The sequence below is a fragment of the Manis javanica genome, chromosome 17, assembly GCF_040802235.1.
Source record: "Manis javanica isolate MJ-LG chromosome 17, MJ_LKY, whole genome shotgun sequence".
Taxonomy (NCBI): domain Eukaryota; kingdom Metazoa; phylum Chordata; class Mammalia; order Pholidota; family Manidae; genus Manis; species Manis javanica.
The window spans coordinates 17801651-17820583 of NC_133172.1; the positions used below are offsets into that span (position 1 = coordinate 17801651).

The 18933-nt window shown below is 49.2% G+C and overlaps 1 protein-coding gene across 4 annotated transcripts; it reads left to right on the plus strand.

Moving 5' to 3' along the window:
* The first annotated feature begins 1341 nt into the window (after positions 1 to 1341).
* Positions 1342 to 18577, plus strand: NPHS1 (NPHS1 adhesion molecule, nephrin). 4 transcript variants are annotated; one of them, XM_073225777.1, is made up of 29 exons: positions 1342 to 1659; positions 1791 to 2006; positions 2083 to 2205; positions 2387 to 2515; positions 3029 to 3110; positions 3496 to 3599; positions 3756 to 3883; positions 3969 to 4140; positions 4329 to 4486; positions 4711 to 4855; positions 4957 to 5231; positions 6256 to 6442; positions 6615 to 6744; positions 6888 to 7060; positions 7493 to 7633; positions 7716 to 7856; positions 8357 to 8478; positions 9381 to 9552; positions 9651 to 9807; positions 9882 to 10033; positions 11034 to 11145; positions 11227 to 11408; positions 12954 to 13010; positions 14670 to 14789; positions 14936 to 14960; positions 15075 to 15150; positions 15312 to 15405; positions 15499 to 15614; positions 17592 to 18577. In XM_073225777.1, exons 1-29 carry the CDS (start codon positions 1602 to 1604, stop codon positions 17721 to 17723), a joined length of 3879 nt encoding a protein of 1292 aa, XP_073081878.1. In that variant the 5' UTR covers positions 1342 to 1601; the 3' UTR covers positions 17724 to 18577. The 4 variants fall into 4 exon arrangements, with proteins under 4 accessions (XP_073081878.1, XP_073081879.1, XP_073081880.1 ...); XM_073225778.1 differs by having other exon boundaries at positions 6948 to 7060; XM_073225779.1 differs by having other exon boundaries at positions 6256 to 6367.
* The last annotated feature ends 356 nt before the right edge of the window (positions 18578 to 18933 follow it).

Genomic DNA, 18933 nt, shown 5'->3' on the forward strand with positions numbered 1-18933 from the left:
TTCAAAGACGTGACAGTGGAGAGGACTCAGGGATGGAGAAATAAATAAGACAAAGAGGCGTAATCAGAGGTCGACTGAGAGCAAATATTTATTAAGTTCCTGGTGTGTGTGAGAGACAGAGTATGGGGTTGGAGGGAGAGATGGAGATGAGAACAGAAACAGCAAGACAGAGAAGCAGAGACATGTAGAAGCCTACAGAGAGAGAGATGGTGAATAGGTAAAGGCTGACTGAGATCTAACTGTCTAATGGAGAGAGAGAGGGAGAAAGACAGTGAGACAGGGAGAGTCTCAAAGGGATGGAAATTAAAACGGAGATTCAAGGTATAAAGATTAAATGGAGATGGAGAGATGGAGGGAGAGAGACAGATACACAGAGGAGGAAACAGGAGGTGGGGGGTGGAGCTGCATGAACCAGAACTCCCAAGCGCCTGGCCTAAGGGTTCCCGTGCTGGGCTGATTGCTATTCGCACACAAAGCACTGGTGGTGTGGGACCTGGCCTTTCCCTCCCACCCACTCTGACTGCCCAGCACCCTGCACACTTACACCTTAGTTGCTCTTACAAACTCACACACTCTGCACACACCCTCACAGGTCACAATTCACTCTCACCTTCCCCCTGCTAACACACACATCCGCGCTGGCATCTGCACTCTCTCAGGCTCTCGCATGCTCTCTTGCACACTCCCCAGCAGAGATCTCTGAAGTCACTGAGGGAGTGCTGTCTACTTAGGGAAGGAAGGGACCTGCCAAGTTCGTGTACCAGGGCAGGGGAAGAGCTGGAGAGTCCTACCCCAACCCTGGACTCAGCTCTTTGCTCTCCATGCTGGGCTGGGACTGCGTGGGACTCACCTGCTCCCCCTTATCCCTGACCCAAGCCGGGCCCTTGGGATCACAGGGGCTTGGGAGGCACTGAGGAATGTGCCTGGCATGTGCTGACAGGGGATTTCATGCTTCAGTGGGGGTGGGAGGAGCTCCTAAGCAAAGGCCGGGAGCTGGACTCTCAGGAGTGTGCCTGGGGGAGGAAGCAGTGTGAGGACAAGATCAGGCTTGGTCTCAGAGGGGGCCCAACTCTGCAACTGACCAGTTGGCCTCATGGCTCTCTTGGGCTCCTGGGGCCTATGGGACTCTGAGCAGCGGGTCTTCCCTCAGTAGCTGTGAGTGGTGGTGAAGGAGAGCAGGGCTGGAAGCAGCTGGGGAAAAGAAAGAGAAATAGAGACTGTCTAAGAGGGAGATAGAGACTCAGAGAGGGAGTGCGCCTTAGACAGGGAGAGAGAGATTGACAGGGGGACAGAGGGAGGAAGGGAGGGACGGAGGGTGGGGGAGAGGGAGAAAGACTGGGTAGGAGGGGCAGGAGGAGGGAGGGTGGAGAGGACTTAGAGCAGGAGTAGAGAGAGAAACACAGACGGAGGGAGAGGGGGAGAGGGAGAGACTGACTTGTGGGAAGAGAGGAAAACAGAGAAAGAGAAGGTAACAAATAGAAAAAGAGAGGCAAAGAGAAAAGAAAGAGTCAAAGATATAGAGAGAGAGACCCAGAGAAGGACAGAAGCACACACAGGAGGCAGGCAGGGGCACTGCACTAGCCACAGGCAGAGGCTAGGGGATGGCCTTGAGGATCCCCGTCAGGGCTTCCCTGCTCTTCATGAGGCTGCTGACCACAGGTGAGTGGGGTCCTGGCCTTGGGACCCAGAGCCAAGTGACCCTCATTTCCCATCCTTCTCCAGAAAGACCCTTTCTGCCCTCTGCTGCTGCCCCCCTCTCCTCTCCTACTCTCCCTCTCCCTGTGTCTCAGGCCTGGCCCAGTTGCCTATTCCTGCCTCAGCCCCCCGAGGCTTCTGGGCTCTGCCAGAAAATGTGACAGTGGTGGAGGGTGCTGCTGCTGAGCTGCGGTGTGGGGTCCGGGCCCCTGACAGTGTGGTGCAATGGGCCAAAGATGGGCTACTCCTAGGTCCTGATCCTAGGATCCCCAGCTTCCCAAGGTACCACCTTGAAGGTGACCCCTCTAGAGGTAAGAGATCAGAGCGTGAGACTCCGAGCCACCAGCAGAGGCTGACTGTGGCTCTGACCTTGGGACCCACCCACAGGTGAATTCCACTTACATATTGAAGCCAGTGACCTCAGCGATGATGCAGAGTATGAATGCCAGGTCGGCCGCTCAGAGACAGGCCCAGAGCTGGTGTCCCCCAGAGTGGCCCTGTCCATCCTGGGTAAGAACCCATAATCTGGGCTTCTGAGCCTCTCCTACCTCAGGGCCCAGGGTTCCAAGCCCTCAGGCCCTCCTTCCTCAGACCCAGGGCACAGAACTCATTTCATGAACAATGAGACTCAAAACCCAAAGCCTCATACCTTCTGTGTGGCGGTAGCTTACCCCGCACCCTTTCTCACCAGTCCCCCCTAGGGTGCTTCAGCTGACCCCTGAGGTAGGGAGCACAGTCACGTGGGTAGCTGGGCAGCAGTACGTGGTCAGTTGTGTGTCCGGGGACGCAAAGCCAGCACCTGACATCACCTTCCTCCAGAGTAAGTGTGGGGCAGCTGGTGGGGCAGTGTGAAGCCCCAGTGCTCTCCTAGGGGCCCCAGAAAATGACATTCCTGAGATGGGGCAGAAGCAGGCTTGGGGAGATGCTGAAGCCAGTGTGGGATCAGCAATGGGAGAGGACATCCAGGGAAAGGCGCCAAGGAGATCATAAGACTGCTAGCCTGGGACGCAGGGAAGAGGCTGAGGCCCCAGACAAAGACATGGGTGACATCATCAGTGCAGAAGCCAGAAGCTGAGGTGATAGTGGGGCGTGGGGGTGGAGGTTGTGACACAAAGACCCAGCAAGAAAGGGATGGGAGGGGTGAGGCCCAGGACCCAGCCCTGAGGGCTCCAGGATTCAGGGAGGCTTGAATGTTGAAGGGACGGAGCTCGTCTTTTCCTCCAGAACCAGGAGGGTGGGGGCAGTATGTACACCCTGAGGACTTCCAGGCCATGCTCCCCAGGATCTGTGCTGGGGAAACCTGGCACCCCTCCAGCCCTCTTGTTGTCCCAAGGTGGACAAACAATTTCTGACATCTCAGCCAGTGTGAACGCAGGGTCCCAGGAGAAACTCTTCACCACAGAGGCCACAGCCAGGTATGGAATTTGAGATGCCTTCCCTCAGCCTCATGCCCCCGTACTTCTCCACGAAACCCCATATCCCAGGGATTCAAGCATGGAAACCCTGGGTCAGGTATGAAGATCGGGGACCCAGTTCTTCAATCTGACATTCCAAAACTCCTTCATGGGAACCCCTGTTCCAGAATATTAAGTACAAAGATTTCAGCCATTTGTGGGCCTCCAGGACCCCCAATTCTCACTACTGACCCTCCAAATCTCTTCCATAGAACTCTAGATCCTAGAGGAAATCAGCAGAGAGACTTAGACCAGGTGTGGGAACCTGGGATCCCCACTTCTTCACCTTGACTCCACAAATTTCAGATGATGACTCTGACTCCAGAACCCCAACTTCTCACCCCAGGGTGACACCTCAGAGCTCAGACAATGGGCATTTACTGGTCTGTGAGGCATCCAGCCCAGCGTTGAACACCCCCATCAAGGTTTCAGTCACCATGAATGTTCTGTGTAAGTGGGGAGCTGAGTCAGCAGGAATTGGGCTTCCTGGGGGAGCACAGGGGAAGGTTCAGGCTCTCAGGGATAAACATGGGGGTTCAGAGGCAGTTGTGGGGCCTGGAAAGAGTGGATGCCCCCCAGGCCCACTGAGTGATTGCTGCTTCTCAGTTCCCCCAGGACCCCCTGTCATTCAGTGGCCAGGCCTGGACGAGGGGCACGTGCGGGCAGGGCAGAGCTTGGAGCTGCCATGCACAGCCCGAGGTGGGAATCCGCCAGCCACGCTGCAGTGGCTAAAGGTGAGGGCAGAGGCAGGCATGGGAGCGGGGGAAGGGGGCGTTGGAAGCTCTCTCTGAGCTGGCTCAGGCCTGTCTCTGTCTCCAGAATGGCCAGCCCATGTCCACAGCATGGGGCACGGAGCATACTGAGGCAGTGGCCAGCAGCATGCTAGTGATGGTAGTGCGGCCAGAAGACCATGGGGCAAGGCTCAGCTGTGAGGCCCACAACAGTGTGTCCACAGGGATCCAGGAACATGGGGTCACGCTGCAGGTCACCTGTGAGTCCTAGTGCCAACTACCCATCTGTCAGCCCATGCTCCAGAGACCCATCTTATTTGTGCCTCCGAATCATGCCTGTCTGATACCAAAGACCCAGTCATCTGTCCCCAGTCCCTTGTCTATCTGGGCTGGTCTGCAAGACATCCAGCCGAGCTTAGTGTCTCCCCTCTGTCCATCATCCCTGCAGTTCCCCCCAGTGCCCTTACCATCCTGGGATCTGCATCGCAGTCTGAGAACAAGAATGTGACGCTCTCCTGCATCACCAAGTCTAGTCGCCCGCGAGTCCTGCTGCGATGGTGGCTGGGCTGGCGGCAGCTGCTGCCCACAGAGGAGACTGTCATGGATGTGAGGCGGGGGCCAGGCTCCTGGATCTGGGAGAGGAGGGTTCTTGCAGCCTGGACACTCTGGTCCTTGGGGAGCATGAACAGGGCCCCAGACCTCCTGGGTCTGACAGAGGAGTGGGTGGAAATGTTTCATGGGTCCCCGCTAGGGTCTGGGGTGGGCCCAGGCCTCTGGTACCATGGATGGGGGTGCTCTAGTCCCCAAGTCTGAAGCTCACTTCCTGTCAGGGCCTGCATGGTGGCCACATCTCCATGTCCAACCTGACGTTCCTGGCACGACGAGAAGACAATGGTCTGACTCTCACGTGTGAAGCCTTTAGTGAGGCCTTCACCAAGGAAACCTTCAAGAAGTCGCTCACCCTGAATGTGAAATGTGAGCCTCCACCCTCACTTGGGGGTGCCCCATGCTTTAGAGACCCTGCCCTCAGGCTCCAGCTCAGAGAGAACAGCCACGTTTTCTGGCTCTTCCTTCAGATCCTGCCCAGAAGCTGTGGATAGAAGGCCCTCAAAAGGGGCAGCACCTCCGGGCTGGGACCCGGGTGAGGTTGGTGTGTTTGGCCATTGGAGGCAACCCAGATCCTCCCCTCACCTGGTACAAGGTCGGTGCCAAGCAAGGATTGCAGGAATGTGGTGGGAGGATGGAGCCCCTTCTCTCTTCCAGAGTCTTGGGAAATCTTGGAAAAACCAGAATTTTTGGAAAGACACAGGAGATTTTAAGTTATGGCAGGGAATTGGAAAAGACACAAGAGGTATGAGAATTAAATGGAATCCTAGGAAAATTCTGGGAAAATGAAGAATTCTAGGATGAAAGAAGGAATTGTGGATCAGCATTGGGAGTTCTAGAGAAAAGGCAATTTCATTAAAAGTAAAGGAAATTCTGGTGAAATCTCAGAATTCAGGTGAACTGGCAGAAATTTTAGGGAAAGTTTAAGAATTCCAGGAACAAATACAATGATGGGCAAAATTTGCTAGACATTCTGGGGAAAAAACTAGTAATTCTACAGAACATTTGAAAATCCGTTCATAGTAAACTGAATTCTTGGGATTTGGGAGTAAGAAATAAAATTCCTTTAAAATTAAAAGAAATTCTGACAGAATTCTGGGAAAATTCTGAGAAGTTAGGGAGTTAGTGGAAGTTCCTGGGGGGGTGGGGAACTAGGAATTATGGGAATGAAATAGAATACCATTTAACTGGAACGAATTCTAGGGAAATGCCAAGAATTTGGGCAATATGAAGAATTCTAGTAAAAGACTAGGATACTAAGAGAATATTGGGAAAGGATTAAAAAATGTGTGGGAAACAATGGATTTAAGGGAAAGAGCAAAGGAAATCTTTGGGGAAAATGGGAATTTTAAGAAAAAGAACTAGGGATAAGAAAAAATGAAGGGATTTCAAGGGAGTTTTCTGGCATATAGTGTTTGTTAAATGTAGCTGGCATGGATTTTGAGGAATGGGGTTGAGGGTCTGCAGGTCTCCAGAGGAATGGGGCAGAGAAGGCTGGATGGGGGTGGAGCGTGGGACTGGCCAAGCGATCAGGCAGCCAAACTGCCTGGGCTCAAGGGGCGCAGGGTAGGCGGGAGAGACGCCAGCGGGGGAGTGGCGGGTGGATGCTCAGTTCTAGTTCCCACTCCTCCACTCTGGCCGGGTGTCCGCAGGAGGGAGCGCCTTTTGCTCTTCATACAGAGGCTTTATCTGGGAGGGCTTCAGCCAACCCGATAGGGGCATCTCAGAGGGGAATGGCAGGGCGACCCCCAGTCTGTCTCTGCCCTCAGGACTCGCGCACTGTGACCGAACCGCGGCCGCCCCAGGAGCCGCGACGGGTGCAGCTGGGAAGTCTGGAGAAGTCGGGGAACACCTTCTCCCGCGAACTGGTGCTGGTCACGGGTCCGTCGGACAACCAGGCCAAGTTCACGTGCAAGGCGGGCCAGCTTAGCGCGTTCACGCAACTGGTGGTGCAGTGTGAGGGCGCCCACGGCGGGGGCCTGGGCAGGGCTTGGCGGCGGCTTGGGGGGCAGTGGATGCCGCAGAGCCGGGACGCGGAGCCGGGTGGGGCCTGGGGTCAAGGCTGGGCGGAAGCAGCCCGGATCTCCTCTTCATCTCTGAGCCTCCTTCCTCTGACCTGTTCTCGAAGTTCCCCCAACTAACGTGACGATCCTGACCAACGCGTCGGCTCTGCGCCCCGGGGATGCCTTAAACTTGACTTGCGTGAGCGTTAGCAGCAACCCTCCAGTCAACTTGTCGTGGGACAAGGAGGGGGAGGGGTGAGTGGTTCTGGTAGCGCCCCCTTGCCGTGCGAGTCCCATCTCACGCCCCCTGCCATCCTGCCAGTTTCCAGCACCTCTGGCTCTGGTACCACCCTCGCGGCAGCCCAGACCTGACCCCACCACGCTCTGCGGGTTCACAGGCTGGAAGGCATGCCTGCCCCGCTCCGCAGCGCCCCATTCAAAGGCTCCTACGCCGCCAGGAGCGTCCTTCTGAGAATGTCATCCCGCGACCACGGCCACCGAGTGACCTGCCGCGCCCACAGCACCGAGCTACAGGAAACCGTGAGCGCCTTCTACCGCCTCAACGTGCTATGTATGTGCACAGGCCGAGAACCCCTCTTAATCCCTCCTTACCCTTTACTACTTGGTTCTTCACCTTGATACTGTCCTTGAACTGCATCCTGAATCTTGAAACTTTCCTGACCTTTATCCTGACCCCAGGCCCTGCACCAACTCCCATCCTGCCCAATCTTGCCTTTGTCCTCTACCTTAACCCCTGACCATGACCCTCATCCTGAACCCTCTATCCACTCATAGACCTGACGCTGGTCTCTTTTTCCTAAACTGGATCCTAACTTCTATACTGAACTTAACCCCCGACCTCAGCTCTGATCTTGTTACCTTGCCACGTAAATCTAGTCGTGACCTCCTCAACCTTAAACCCTTTATAACTATTGGATCTCAAATCCATCCCGGACCCCAAACTTAGCAATCATCTTGACTCCTGGTGGCGCCCCCTCTGCAGACCCTCCTGAGTTCTTGGGGGAGCAGGCGCTTGTGGTGACCGCAGTGGAGCAGGGCGAGGCACTACTGCCCGTTTCAGTGTCTGCCAACCCCGCCCCGGAGGCCTTCAACTGGACCTTCCGCGGCTACCGCCTCAGCCCAGGTGCACGGAGTGGACATGGAAGAGGATGCAGGTTTCTGGGGACAGGAGGGCCTGACTGACCCCTCACCCTTACCTTCCCCAGCTGGTGGCCCCCGGCATCGCATCCTGTCTGGTGGAACTCTGCAGCTATGGAATGTGACCCGCGCTGACGATGGCCTCTATCAGCTGCATTGCCAGAACTCGGAGGGCACCGCTGAAGCGCTAGTGAGGCTGGATGTACACTGTGAGTTGCACCCCCTCGCCTCCGCATTACCCTAAGAAACTAGGGAGTGCTGGAGGTCCCACCCACCCAGGGAAACTTGACCGCTGTGGAGTCCCCTTGTTTTGGAAGCACTGCCCATTCAGGACTATTCACCCATCCCACTCTGGGAGCCCAGACTGTGGTGGAGCCACGCCCACTTTGAGAACCATGCCCACTAGAGAGACCCAATGGGATCTCTGACCATTTAGGGGGCCCACCTCCATAAAAATTACTCCCATCGGAAAGCCAAGTCTGCTGTGGAAAACCCCACGTCCACACAATTCTGGAAGTCCGCTGGACCTAGTTTTGTCATCACAGAGGCACAGTAGAGGGTTCGAGAACTTTACTTCAAGTGCTCTGAATAAGTGACAGACAGTATTATACCTATAACTTTCCCTGGTCACCTTTAAGACACCTCTCCCACCTCTCTGACCATGGACTGTCTGGGCCCAGATGCTTTCCCCAACCCCTGCCTTCTCCAGATGCTCCCACTATCCGAGCGCTCCAGGACCCCACTGAGGTGAATATTGGGGGTTCTGTGGACATAGTCTGCACTGTTGATGCCAATCCCATCCTTCCAGGGATGTTCAACTGGGAGAAGCTGGTAAGGATCTGTCTTTGGCAAATGAAAGTGCAGGCTGGGGATTTGGTTTCTTGACTGTGAGGTCCTTGGGAGGAGGGGTCACATCTATATGACCCTGCATAAATACATACTTGCCTGGGTATGCTCCAAGAACTAACTGCTGAATGGCAGATGGATGGTTGGATAAGTGGTTAGATAACCAGGTGAGTGGATGGGCAGGTGGTTGAACATATGTGTTGATAGGTAGATGAGTGGCTGAACAGGTGGATAGATGAATGAGTGGATGGAAAAGCAGATGGACAAATGGACAAGTAAATAAATGGATGGATGGATAAATGGATGAACAGATGTGTAGCTAGATGATTTAATGGGAGAAATTAGATAAATGGCTAGAGTAGATGAATGGATACATATAGCATCAGTGGGAAGATGTCTGTAGAAGGATGATGGATGGGTGGATGGATAGGTGCATAGGTCAATGGAGAAATGGGAAAATAGGTATCTGGATGACTTGATGAACAAATATTTATGTATGGGTATGTGCATGTATGAGTGAACAGATGGGGTAGATGGGTGGAGAGATGAAAGGGTAAATACAGGGTTAGAAGGAAGACAAATGGTTGGATGAATGAATGGGTGAATGGATGAATAAATGAAGGAGAAGTAGATGGATGGTTGGATACATGGATGAATTAGTGAACAGACGGGTGGTTAAACAGAAGGATGGATGAGTGGATAGATGGTTAAAATCATGAATGGCTAGAAAAATAGATGGGTGGATGGATGATGGGAAGAATTTTTTCTTTGCTAGCCCTGTATAGGGTGATTGTGGTTGGGAGAATGAAACTACAGAAGGGGGAAACTACAGTTTGGGGGATAATGGAGCTGGGGCCAGACATAAATCCTGAATCTTGGGCCTCTAGGGAGAAGAGGAGGAGGACCAGAGCCTGGATGACATGGAGAAGATGTCAAAGGGGTCCACTGGGCACCTTCGAATTCACCATGCCAAGCTGGCCCAGGCTGGTGCTTATCAGTGCATTGTGGACAATGGGGTGGCACCTCCAGCCCGAGGGCTGGTCCGTCTTGTTGTCAGATGTGAGTAACATCCAAACCCCTGACTTCAAGTCCTGCCACTACACCCACCTCTCTCATCTCCTTCCTCATACCTCATATTGACCCCCAACCCTTCCTAGTTGCCCCCCAGGTGGAGCACCCCACTCCCTTAACTAAAGTGGCTGCAGCTGGAGACAGCACGAGTTCTGCCACGCTCCACTGTCGTGCCCGAGGTGTTCCCAACATCGCCTTCACTTGGACCAAAAATGGGGTCTCTCTGGATCTCCAAGATCCCAGGTGAGCCAAGGCCCAGCCAGGTAGCACTCCAGTGTGGTTCCCCAACCACAGTCCCTCCCATACCTCCTTTTCAGGTACACAGAGCACACATACCACCAGGGTGTGGTCCACAGCAGTCTCCTGACCATTGCCAACGTGTCTGCAGCCCAGGATTACGCCCTTTTCACGTGCACAGCCACCAACCCCCTTGGCTCGGACCACACCAACATTCAACTCGTCAGCATCAGTATGGTGGGAGGGGACTCTGAGGGTTCTGGGAGGGTGCTCCCTAGGTCAGCTCCAAGTATCTGGTTGGCCCAGAATGGCAGTGTTCCTGAAACCTGAGAAATATTTACGAGTGAGTTTGGAGTTTTTGCCTGACCTGAAAATCCTTATGGAAACTGGATCTTCAGGGAAACCCACAACAAAGGAAAAAGGTGGGAGGTGGGGGAGGTAACAGTGATTCAAATAACTGAAAAGTAGACTTTCAGGAGTCACTGGAACTCTGATGGGAGAGTCCTCAAGACATTCAGCTGTATCAAGAACTCTCTGTTTCTCAAGTCTGCTTTTCTCTGTGTTGGGTTTATTCTAAGGCTCCTCATAATGGGCTATTAATCTTCTCAGGGGAATATAATTTTTGCAGTTCCTAACAGCGGTATGAAGTTCCTAGAGTTAAGATTCATTGGCACTACTCGGCATCCAGCACGTTCCTGAACCAAGCATGTGGTCAGGGGCAGGTGACACTCTGGTTGGCCAGGCTCAGTCACACGTCCATCCTAAAAGGAGCAAGAAGCTATTTTAAATGGTCCCCAAGCATAGTGCTGAAGTGCTGTCTAGTGTTCTTAAGTGTTCTGTGGTGTGCCTTATGGAGAGAATACTTCTGCTGGACAAGCTTTGTCGAGGGTTATATGAGTTATAGTACTGTTGGCTGTGAGTTTAGTGTTAATGAATCAATAAGATATATTAAATAAGGTGTATTTAAACAGACACATAAAACAAAATCAGGTATTGATTGATTGATGAAAATGTTGTGAATAGAAGCTCACCGGAACCTACCCCTGCATTTCCCCTATGAGCTAAAGTTTGGTATCTGCTAACTCAGTGTTCATGGTGACTTTATAGAACATAGCCACCACCAATAACATGAATCGATCATATATTTAAAATCATTCTTAGGAAAAGTGTGGAAGGAATCTTCCAGAACCCTTTGTATCCTCTGACTACTTCCCCCATCCTTTTCCTCAAAGGCCGCCCTGATCCCCCATCAGGATTAAAGGTCGTGAGCATGACCCCATACTCAGTGGGGCTGGAGTGGAAGCCTGGCTTTGATGGTGGCTTGCCACAGCGGTTCCAAATCAGGTGGGTCCCTGTCAAATCAAAAAAGGTGGCAGCCAAAAGGGCTGGCCATCTGTCTAAATGACTGGTCTCCCTCTCATGCAGGTATGAGGCTTTGGGGACTCCAGGGTTCCTCTACATGGATGTGCTACCACCCCAGGCCACCACCTTCACACTGACTGGGCTGCAGCCTTCTACACGATACAGGGTCTGGCTGCTGGCCAGCAATGCCCTGGGGGACAGCGAACTAGCTGACAAGGGGTCCCAGATCCCTATCACCACCCCAGGTGGGAAGAAACAGTTTTGGCCAGGTGGCAGAGTTGCCCAGAGGGTTTATAGGGTGATAAAGTGAAGTAGATACTATTATTCCCCTTTTACAGATGAAGGAAATGAGGCCCAGAGAGGTTAAGCAAATTGTTGAAGCTCACACAGCTAGAAGGAGGCAGAGATGAGATTGAAACTCAGACAGATGTACTCCAGATACCAGTTTGTAACCACTAAACTATACTGTCTGAATATGATTAAAGACACAAGAGAAATTAGAAGACAATTTGAACTGAATGAAAATGAAAACATGAAAATTTTGGGGTGTAGCTAAAGCAGCACTTAGCAGGAAATTCATAGCATTAAATGTTCATATTAGATAAAAAAAAGACCTCAAACTGATGCTTTAAATTTCCATCTTAAGAAGCTAGAAAAAAAGAGCAAATTAAATCCAAAGTAAACAGAAGGAAGAAAATAATAAATGTAAGAGCAGAAATTGATGAACCAGAAAATAAAAACAATAGAGTAAAATCAATGAAACAAAAAACTACTTCTTTAAAAATATAAATAACATTTATAAAGCTAATCAAGGCAAATGAGAGAAGACACAACTTAGCCAATATTGGGAATGAAAAGGGATATTACTAGTGAAAGGGGATCCTCCAGACACTAAGGGGAAATTAGGCAATACTATGAACAATTTTATGCCAACAAATCCCACAACTTTGGTGAAATGGACAAACTCCTTGACTAATGAGAACATTTTGACCCTGACAGACACTGCAGTGCAATGGTTAATCACACAGAAACTGGTTCAGACAAGGCTGCATTCAAGTACCAGCCCTGCCACTTCCTAGTTGTAGGATCTTAGGCAAGTTACTTAACATCTCTGAGCCTCAATTTCTAAAAATAAAGTATATCTCAGATCTCTGTGCCTCAGTTTCTGAAAGTAAGATCATTCCAGACAGTTGTGAGAATTAAATAATTGATGTATCTCAAGTGCTTAGAACAGAGCCCCGTGCAAAGTGCTATGTAAACTAAATTAAAGAAATGACCCTGCTCACCTTCTGTTATTTCGCCCTCTGAATGCTCCCTCTTCTTGTCTTACCCTTCCTGACAGAGCAGCCATTTTCCTCGTGGAAGTAAGGACCCTTTCCCATCCTTACAATCTTCCTTCCTCCTTTCCCCCTACCATTCCTGCTTTCCCTTTAAGCACTAAAACATAAAGTACTGTATTTACTTCCTTGCTCTAGAACTTACACTTCTATTAAGGCATCCTGAGAGCCCATCATTTTTTCTGATTAACCAAAACATTGACAATTCAGGTTAAAAAGACCTTGTACACAAAGCTCTCATTACTAATTTGTTATTATTGGCATTAGAACAGCTGTTAATAACATTGCTATCATTATCAGCAATTTCCAGCTCTCTGAAATATTCCCAACAAGCCATAAATCAGCCCCTATGAGTCTCCAAATGGGTTGAAAAAATTAATAGGAGACTGAGAAGTATTTAGGGCTTATCCAGGATTCTTGATGCTAATCACAATTTCTATATCCACTACCCAGGTCTTGATCAGCCTTCTGGAGAACCTGACTACCAGCTGCCCACAGAGCAGCCTTCAGGCAAGTTCTCAATCCCCTGAAGACCCTTCTCTCCCCTGAGAACAGAAATTTCTGTTCTCTAACCCTGCTTCCTCTGTCTTGTGGGCAGCCAAGATGGCTCTGTCTCTGTGGGCTCTCACCCTTATCCTTAGGTCTTTCTCTTGCCTGGATTTGATAAATTTTCTTTCTTCCTAATTCTGTTTAATTTGGAAAGAATGAACTGATCCCATGCTCTGTGCAGAGCCTGTATCACTTGGCTTTTGCTTCCTCACAAACCACTCCAAACACGGGCATTTAGAGCAACAAATCATTTCTCATGATTCTATTATGAGGGGCTGAACAGTTCTAGTCCAGGCTACAGTCAGCTGGCAGCTCAGCTGGGACAGGTTGGTCTGGGATGGTCTCCTCACGTGTCTGACAATCCTCTTGGTTGGGGCAGTGGAGGTAACTGGGCCACATGTCTCTCCTTGGCTTGTTTCACATGGAGATGGTCACAGGATCCCAAGAGCACCAAGACAGAGCCATCTCCAATTTACAAGCGTCCTTCAAGCTTCTGATTCTGTTGCGTTTGCTGTTGTATCATTGGCTGAAGCAAATGGCAAGGCTCCACTCAGAGTCAGTGTGGATGGGTGGGGAGACAGGGAGAGAATTATGACCATTTTGCAAACAATCCCCTTACAGAGTCTGAGAAGGTTGCAAGGGACAGAAATTCAGCTGTCATTGGCACTAAAAAGATTTGTTTGGTTTGTGAGACTGAAAATGCCAAGTTTGGCTTGATTCAGGCACTCATAATATTCACCCGGAAACTATTTCTCACCTTCTTAACTTTACCTTCATCTCTGATGGCTTCCTTCTCAGGTTCTTCTATCAAGAGGGCAAAGAACCCCCTTCCCCTGCCTTTCACTTCACTTCTTAGGAACCAGCTGAGCAGTGTCCTAAATATTCTGGTCACATGCCAGTCTCTGAACTGATCACTGTGGAAAGAGGGATGCCTGAGCTTATTGGCCAGGCTGGGCCTCCATGGAGTCCTGCCCACTCATACAGACTGAGAGCAGGGGAGGGACTGTTTCTTCAAAGGAAAAGAGTGCTGTTAGGAGAGGCCAGGAAAGGAAGGCTGAGTAGAAGTCTACTTAAAGGGACTTAGTCTCTGGGATATAGCACAGGAGTCTGATACCGTCTGATGTGGAAATCTGTGCAAAGAGGAAGTCATATGAGATGGAGTTGGAAAAGTGAATAGAAGTAGAGAAAAAAAAAGAACATTTAAAGACAGACACTTGACAATTCCAAGGCTGAGGGGTGTGGGTTTGCCTCGTGATTCTGGAAACAGCCAATAGATAGTTTGTGTACCTGGAGAATCCAATACCAAGTTCTATAGTTCGTGGGCAAGGCTGGAGATGTGGGAAAAGGCCAGATCACAGAATGTCTTGGATGCTCAGCTGAGGAGCTAAAGCTCCCACCTGACTCCATACACAGGTTTCAGGCAAAGGTAGGACCCACTGTGGGTGGCTTATCTTGAGAAAGGAGCTACCTGCCCTGGAGTGGAGAAGAAAGAATGGACATGGAAACCCCTGTTCATCTGCTTCCCTGACCTAGGAGGAGGGAATGGGCTCCCTCATAAAACCCCATTTCGGGCCTAGAGCTAGTTGTCTGGGCTCACTGAGGGGCACCTTCTGTCTCCAGGACCCTCGGGGATGCCCCAGCTGCCTGTGCTGTTTGCCATTGGAGGTCTCCTGCTGCTTTCTAACGCCTCCTGTGTTGGGGGATTCCTCTGGCAGCGGAGACTGAAGCGTCTTGCTGCAGGTGAGGAGAGACCCTTCTCCTGCCAGGATGGAGGCCGGAGGCCAAGGGTGACTGGGAGCCCTGGGGCTGCTGCAGGTTGAAGGTCTCTGAGAACCAGGTGGGCTCGAGGTGGGGTGTCTATGACCCTTTTTTCCTACTTCCCTTAGGCATCTCAGAAAAGACAGAATTAGGGTAAGTGGAGATATTTTTCTGAGGGAAAATAAAGAAGGCTCTGAGGGAGGAAATTTGGGGGTGACAGGTGTCAGAGGGTCAAACTTAACTGCCCTCCATACTCCATCCTGGAAGGTCGGAAGAGGACCGAGTCAGGAACGAATATGAGGAAAGCCAGTGGACTGGAGACCGGGACACTCGAAGCTCCACAGTGAGTGAGGGTGCTCCTGTCGGCCCTACTGACAGGGAACTGATGGCGACTAAAATGACACTGTTAGCTTTAGGTTAATCACTGCCCTTTTCAGGAACTACAGAGTCAGAGGTCGGAAAAGACTATACACTTTTTTTGTTGGGGGGGATGGTATTTGACAGGTTAGCACAACAGATGTAGAGCCATATTACCACTCCATGAGGGACTTCAGCCCCCAGCTGCCACCGACGCTGGAGGAAGTGTTGTATCCCCACGGTGAGTCAGGCCCATATCAGAACTCCCACCCATAGATACCCTGACACCTGGGCCCAGTCCCCTGATCATCCTTTCCTTCTGCTCCAACTCCAGGGTTCAGAGGTCTTGAGGAGGAGGATATGGCCTCTCCTGGGCACTTGTATGATGAGGTGGAAAGACTGTATGCACCATCTGGAGCCTGGGGACCCCTCTATGATGAAGTGCAGATGGTGAGGAGATTTGTATCAGCAGAAGTCTTTTCTGGCTAGTGCTAGAAACCCACCTTCTACTGCTTGTATTAGTTAGGGTAAACTAGCTGCTATAAGAAAAAGGCCTGGCCATAGTCCAGTAGTCTAAAGAAGTCTTCTTCATTCTCACATAACAGTCAGAGGTGAGTGGCCCTGCTGCACCTCATTATTCAGAACCCAACTTCTCTTCATTGCATTCCTCTGCCATTCCCTAGTGCTTTGTCCGAGTTTGCATGCATAAGCCAGGTCACTGGGGGTTTCAACCACTGGGAGAGGGAAAAAGGTAGTGTGTGGAGGCACAACCCTGCCTGTTGTCCAGGCCCAGAAATGGTATTCTCTACTCATTCCCCTGGTGAGGACGTGGCTACACTGAACTTCAAAGGAGACTGAGAAATGTAGTCTAACTTGTCTGCTATATGCCTCACTACAGCTTTATTATTATGGAAGAAGGAAGGTATGCATTTTGGGGGATAATTAGTCATTTCCACTACACTGGTTAAGCAGAGAAATATATAGAGAGAAACAAGTTTTTTGGCCTACTCAATTGAAAATTTAAGAGATAGAACTGTCTTCAAGTCCACCAAGCTAGACCCAGAATTTCCTCTCTAATGATGCCCCCAGAAAATCCAGGTTGATGTACTAGTAGCACAGACAATTTCAAAGAAAGAGAATGCCTATTCTGATAGTTCCAATGCCCCAGTGCTGACACTTACTCATCTTGTTTGGGTCACACTCATCAATGAACCACTGAGGCAGGGGATAGAATATGCTATACATGACATCAAGGAGCAGGGGCCAGTCCCACTCAAGACTGAGAGAGAGAAGGGAACAGAACACAGAGGTAAGTGAAGATGGTGTCTGGGCAGGCAGAAACTATAGACAGGCACTTTGATCATCAACTAATCCCACCTACTGCCCCACAGCAAGGGAGGTGGAGGGTGGGGGCAGAACCTTTGACTTTCTATTTGGCTTTGGCTAATGCTCTGGCCCCTCTGAGCCGAGGATTTCCTTCTGTAACATCTCAGATAGGGCAATATTCTCTCCATCTGCATGGCAATAACCGGCATAAAAATGCTGTCCATGGTGCTGAACCATATGTGCCCTCTGAAACACAGATACACACTTTTTTGTAAAGTGCTAGATAGCAAATATTTAGGCTTTGCAGGACATACTGTCTGTCTCACAACTCCTCAACTCTGCCATTGTCATGTAAAACAGCCATAGAAAATACATAAATGGACAAGCATAAGTAAGTTCCAAAAAACTTTATTTTTGGACATTGAATTTGAATTTCATACACATTTCATATGTCACAGATAATACTCTTCTTTTGATATATCACAGCAATTAAAAAATATAAAACTTTTCTTAGCTCTTGAGCAGTACAAAAACAGGTAGGAGGGCCAATGGACAAATCTGCTTTAAGAGTTGTTGAGTGAAAACCATTTTCTCCCAAATTTAGGGCAAAGCACATCCCTAGTAAGGACCACCCTACATGGTCTCTTTTCTCTTCTATTTTGATGAGAAAATGTTTGGAAATTCATAGGACTAACAGAATCATGACTCACATTCCATCGTAATCATAGTTGATGTCATGGACTTTTAAAAGTTTCATATTTCTGACATTTAAATTATTTTTCTGACACGAAATCATGCAATATCTTGAACTTGATTAAAAATAATACAGTTAATGGGGGTTGAGGGAGAGAAGATAGAGATACAGACAAATCAAGATTGACCAAGGATTGATATTGTTGGAGCTAGGTGATGGGTACATTGGGGTTTATGGTGGGAGTTCATTATAATCACTCTTGTCTTTGTACATGTTGAAATTTTTTCACAATTAGAAGTAAAAGCATTTTTACCCGGGAAGTTGAGTGCAAGTGTGAATCCCCCAGAGCTGCAGTGATGACCCACTGGGCATTTCTCTATGGTTCTAACTCCACCTTTGCTTGTCAGAGCCCCTATGACCTCCACTGGCCTGAGACAAAGTATGAGGATCCAGGAAGAATCTATGATCAGGGGGCAGGAGACTTGGACCCTGTGGAACCTGATGTTCTACCTTTTGAGCTGAGGGGACACCTGGTGTGAGAGCCTTCTCAACACCCTCTTCCTACACTTACAGGACATAATATACAATGGTCCTCTTCATTCCAGCCTGGGCTGAGCTTGTTAGGTGAGTTCCATAAGATACAAAGGGACTGGACTTTTTCAGGAAAGGACACAGAGGAGTGTGTACGTGACTGAGGATGATTCAAGCTGGTGTCAACAACTCCTCCTGGAATTGGCTTTAGAAACTAAGCTTCTCCAAAGGGACACAATGAATTGTAAAGGACATCTCAATAACTAAAAGCTATTCTGAGGGTCTTTATGTTCAATATTTGGAGCTATGAGTCTATGCTGTATTTTTTAAAATAAAATTTTTCAGAAGTAGGAAAAGACATATTAAAAAACTCAGTTCATTTTGAATTCAACTACATTTTGAGTTCAACTACATCTCGATAAGAAGTTGAACTTTTGAACTGTTACTATGTCCTCTTTATTATTTTTGAGTTATCTAAAACATGATGTATAGACTATGACATATGTAAACATAAGTAGATTCTATAGAAAATAAAATAAATTCTATTATAACAAGGTAAACACAAAAGAATAGATACTGTATGAGTTCACTGATAAAAATTGTAGAACAGGCAAAGCTTATCTATGGTGGCAGAGCTGATCCGTGGTTGCCTGGAGCCATGAGAAGGGAATGGACTGCAAAAGGGCATGGGAGAACTCTTTGGGGGGTGATGGAAATTTTCTAAGTCATGATTGTAATGGTGGTAACATGGGTGTATAGATTTGTCAAAACTCATTGAACTGTACAATTAAAATGGGTGCATTTTGTGGTATACAAATTATACCTCAATAAAGGTGATTTGTAAAACAGGCTTTATAATAAAGCAGCCCAGCAAGAGAATTCTTATTTCTTATATTGAATATCAGGAAAAGACAACTAAGGAATCTGCCTATTTCCATGGAGAACATAGTATAGTTAAGTATAATCTTTATTTAGGCCTCCCCTTCTACTTGATTAATCATATTATCAAAACTGTTTAGTTCAATGAATGATTTGTTTTCGCTGTGCTTTTCTCTGTGTTGACTTAATTCTCAAGTAGACTGCTCATTTAAGAAGCAAAGATGACCATTTACCATTCTAGGCTTGCATTCCACAAACTCAGCACCCAGAGTGCCTCTTTTGCCAATAGTTCTGGAAAGTTCTGGGACTGTTTTCATCAGTTCATCTTTGGTCTTATGC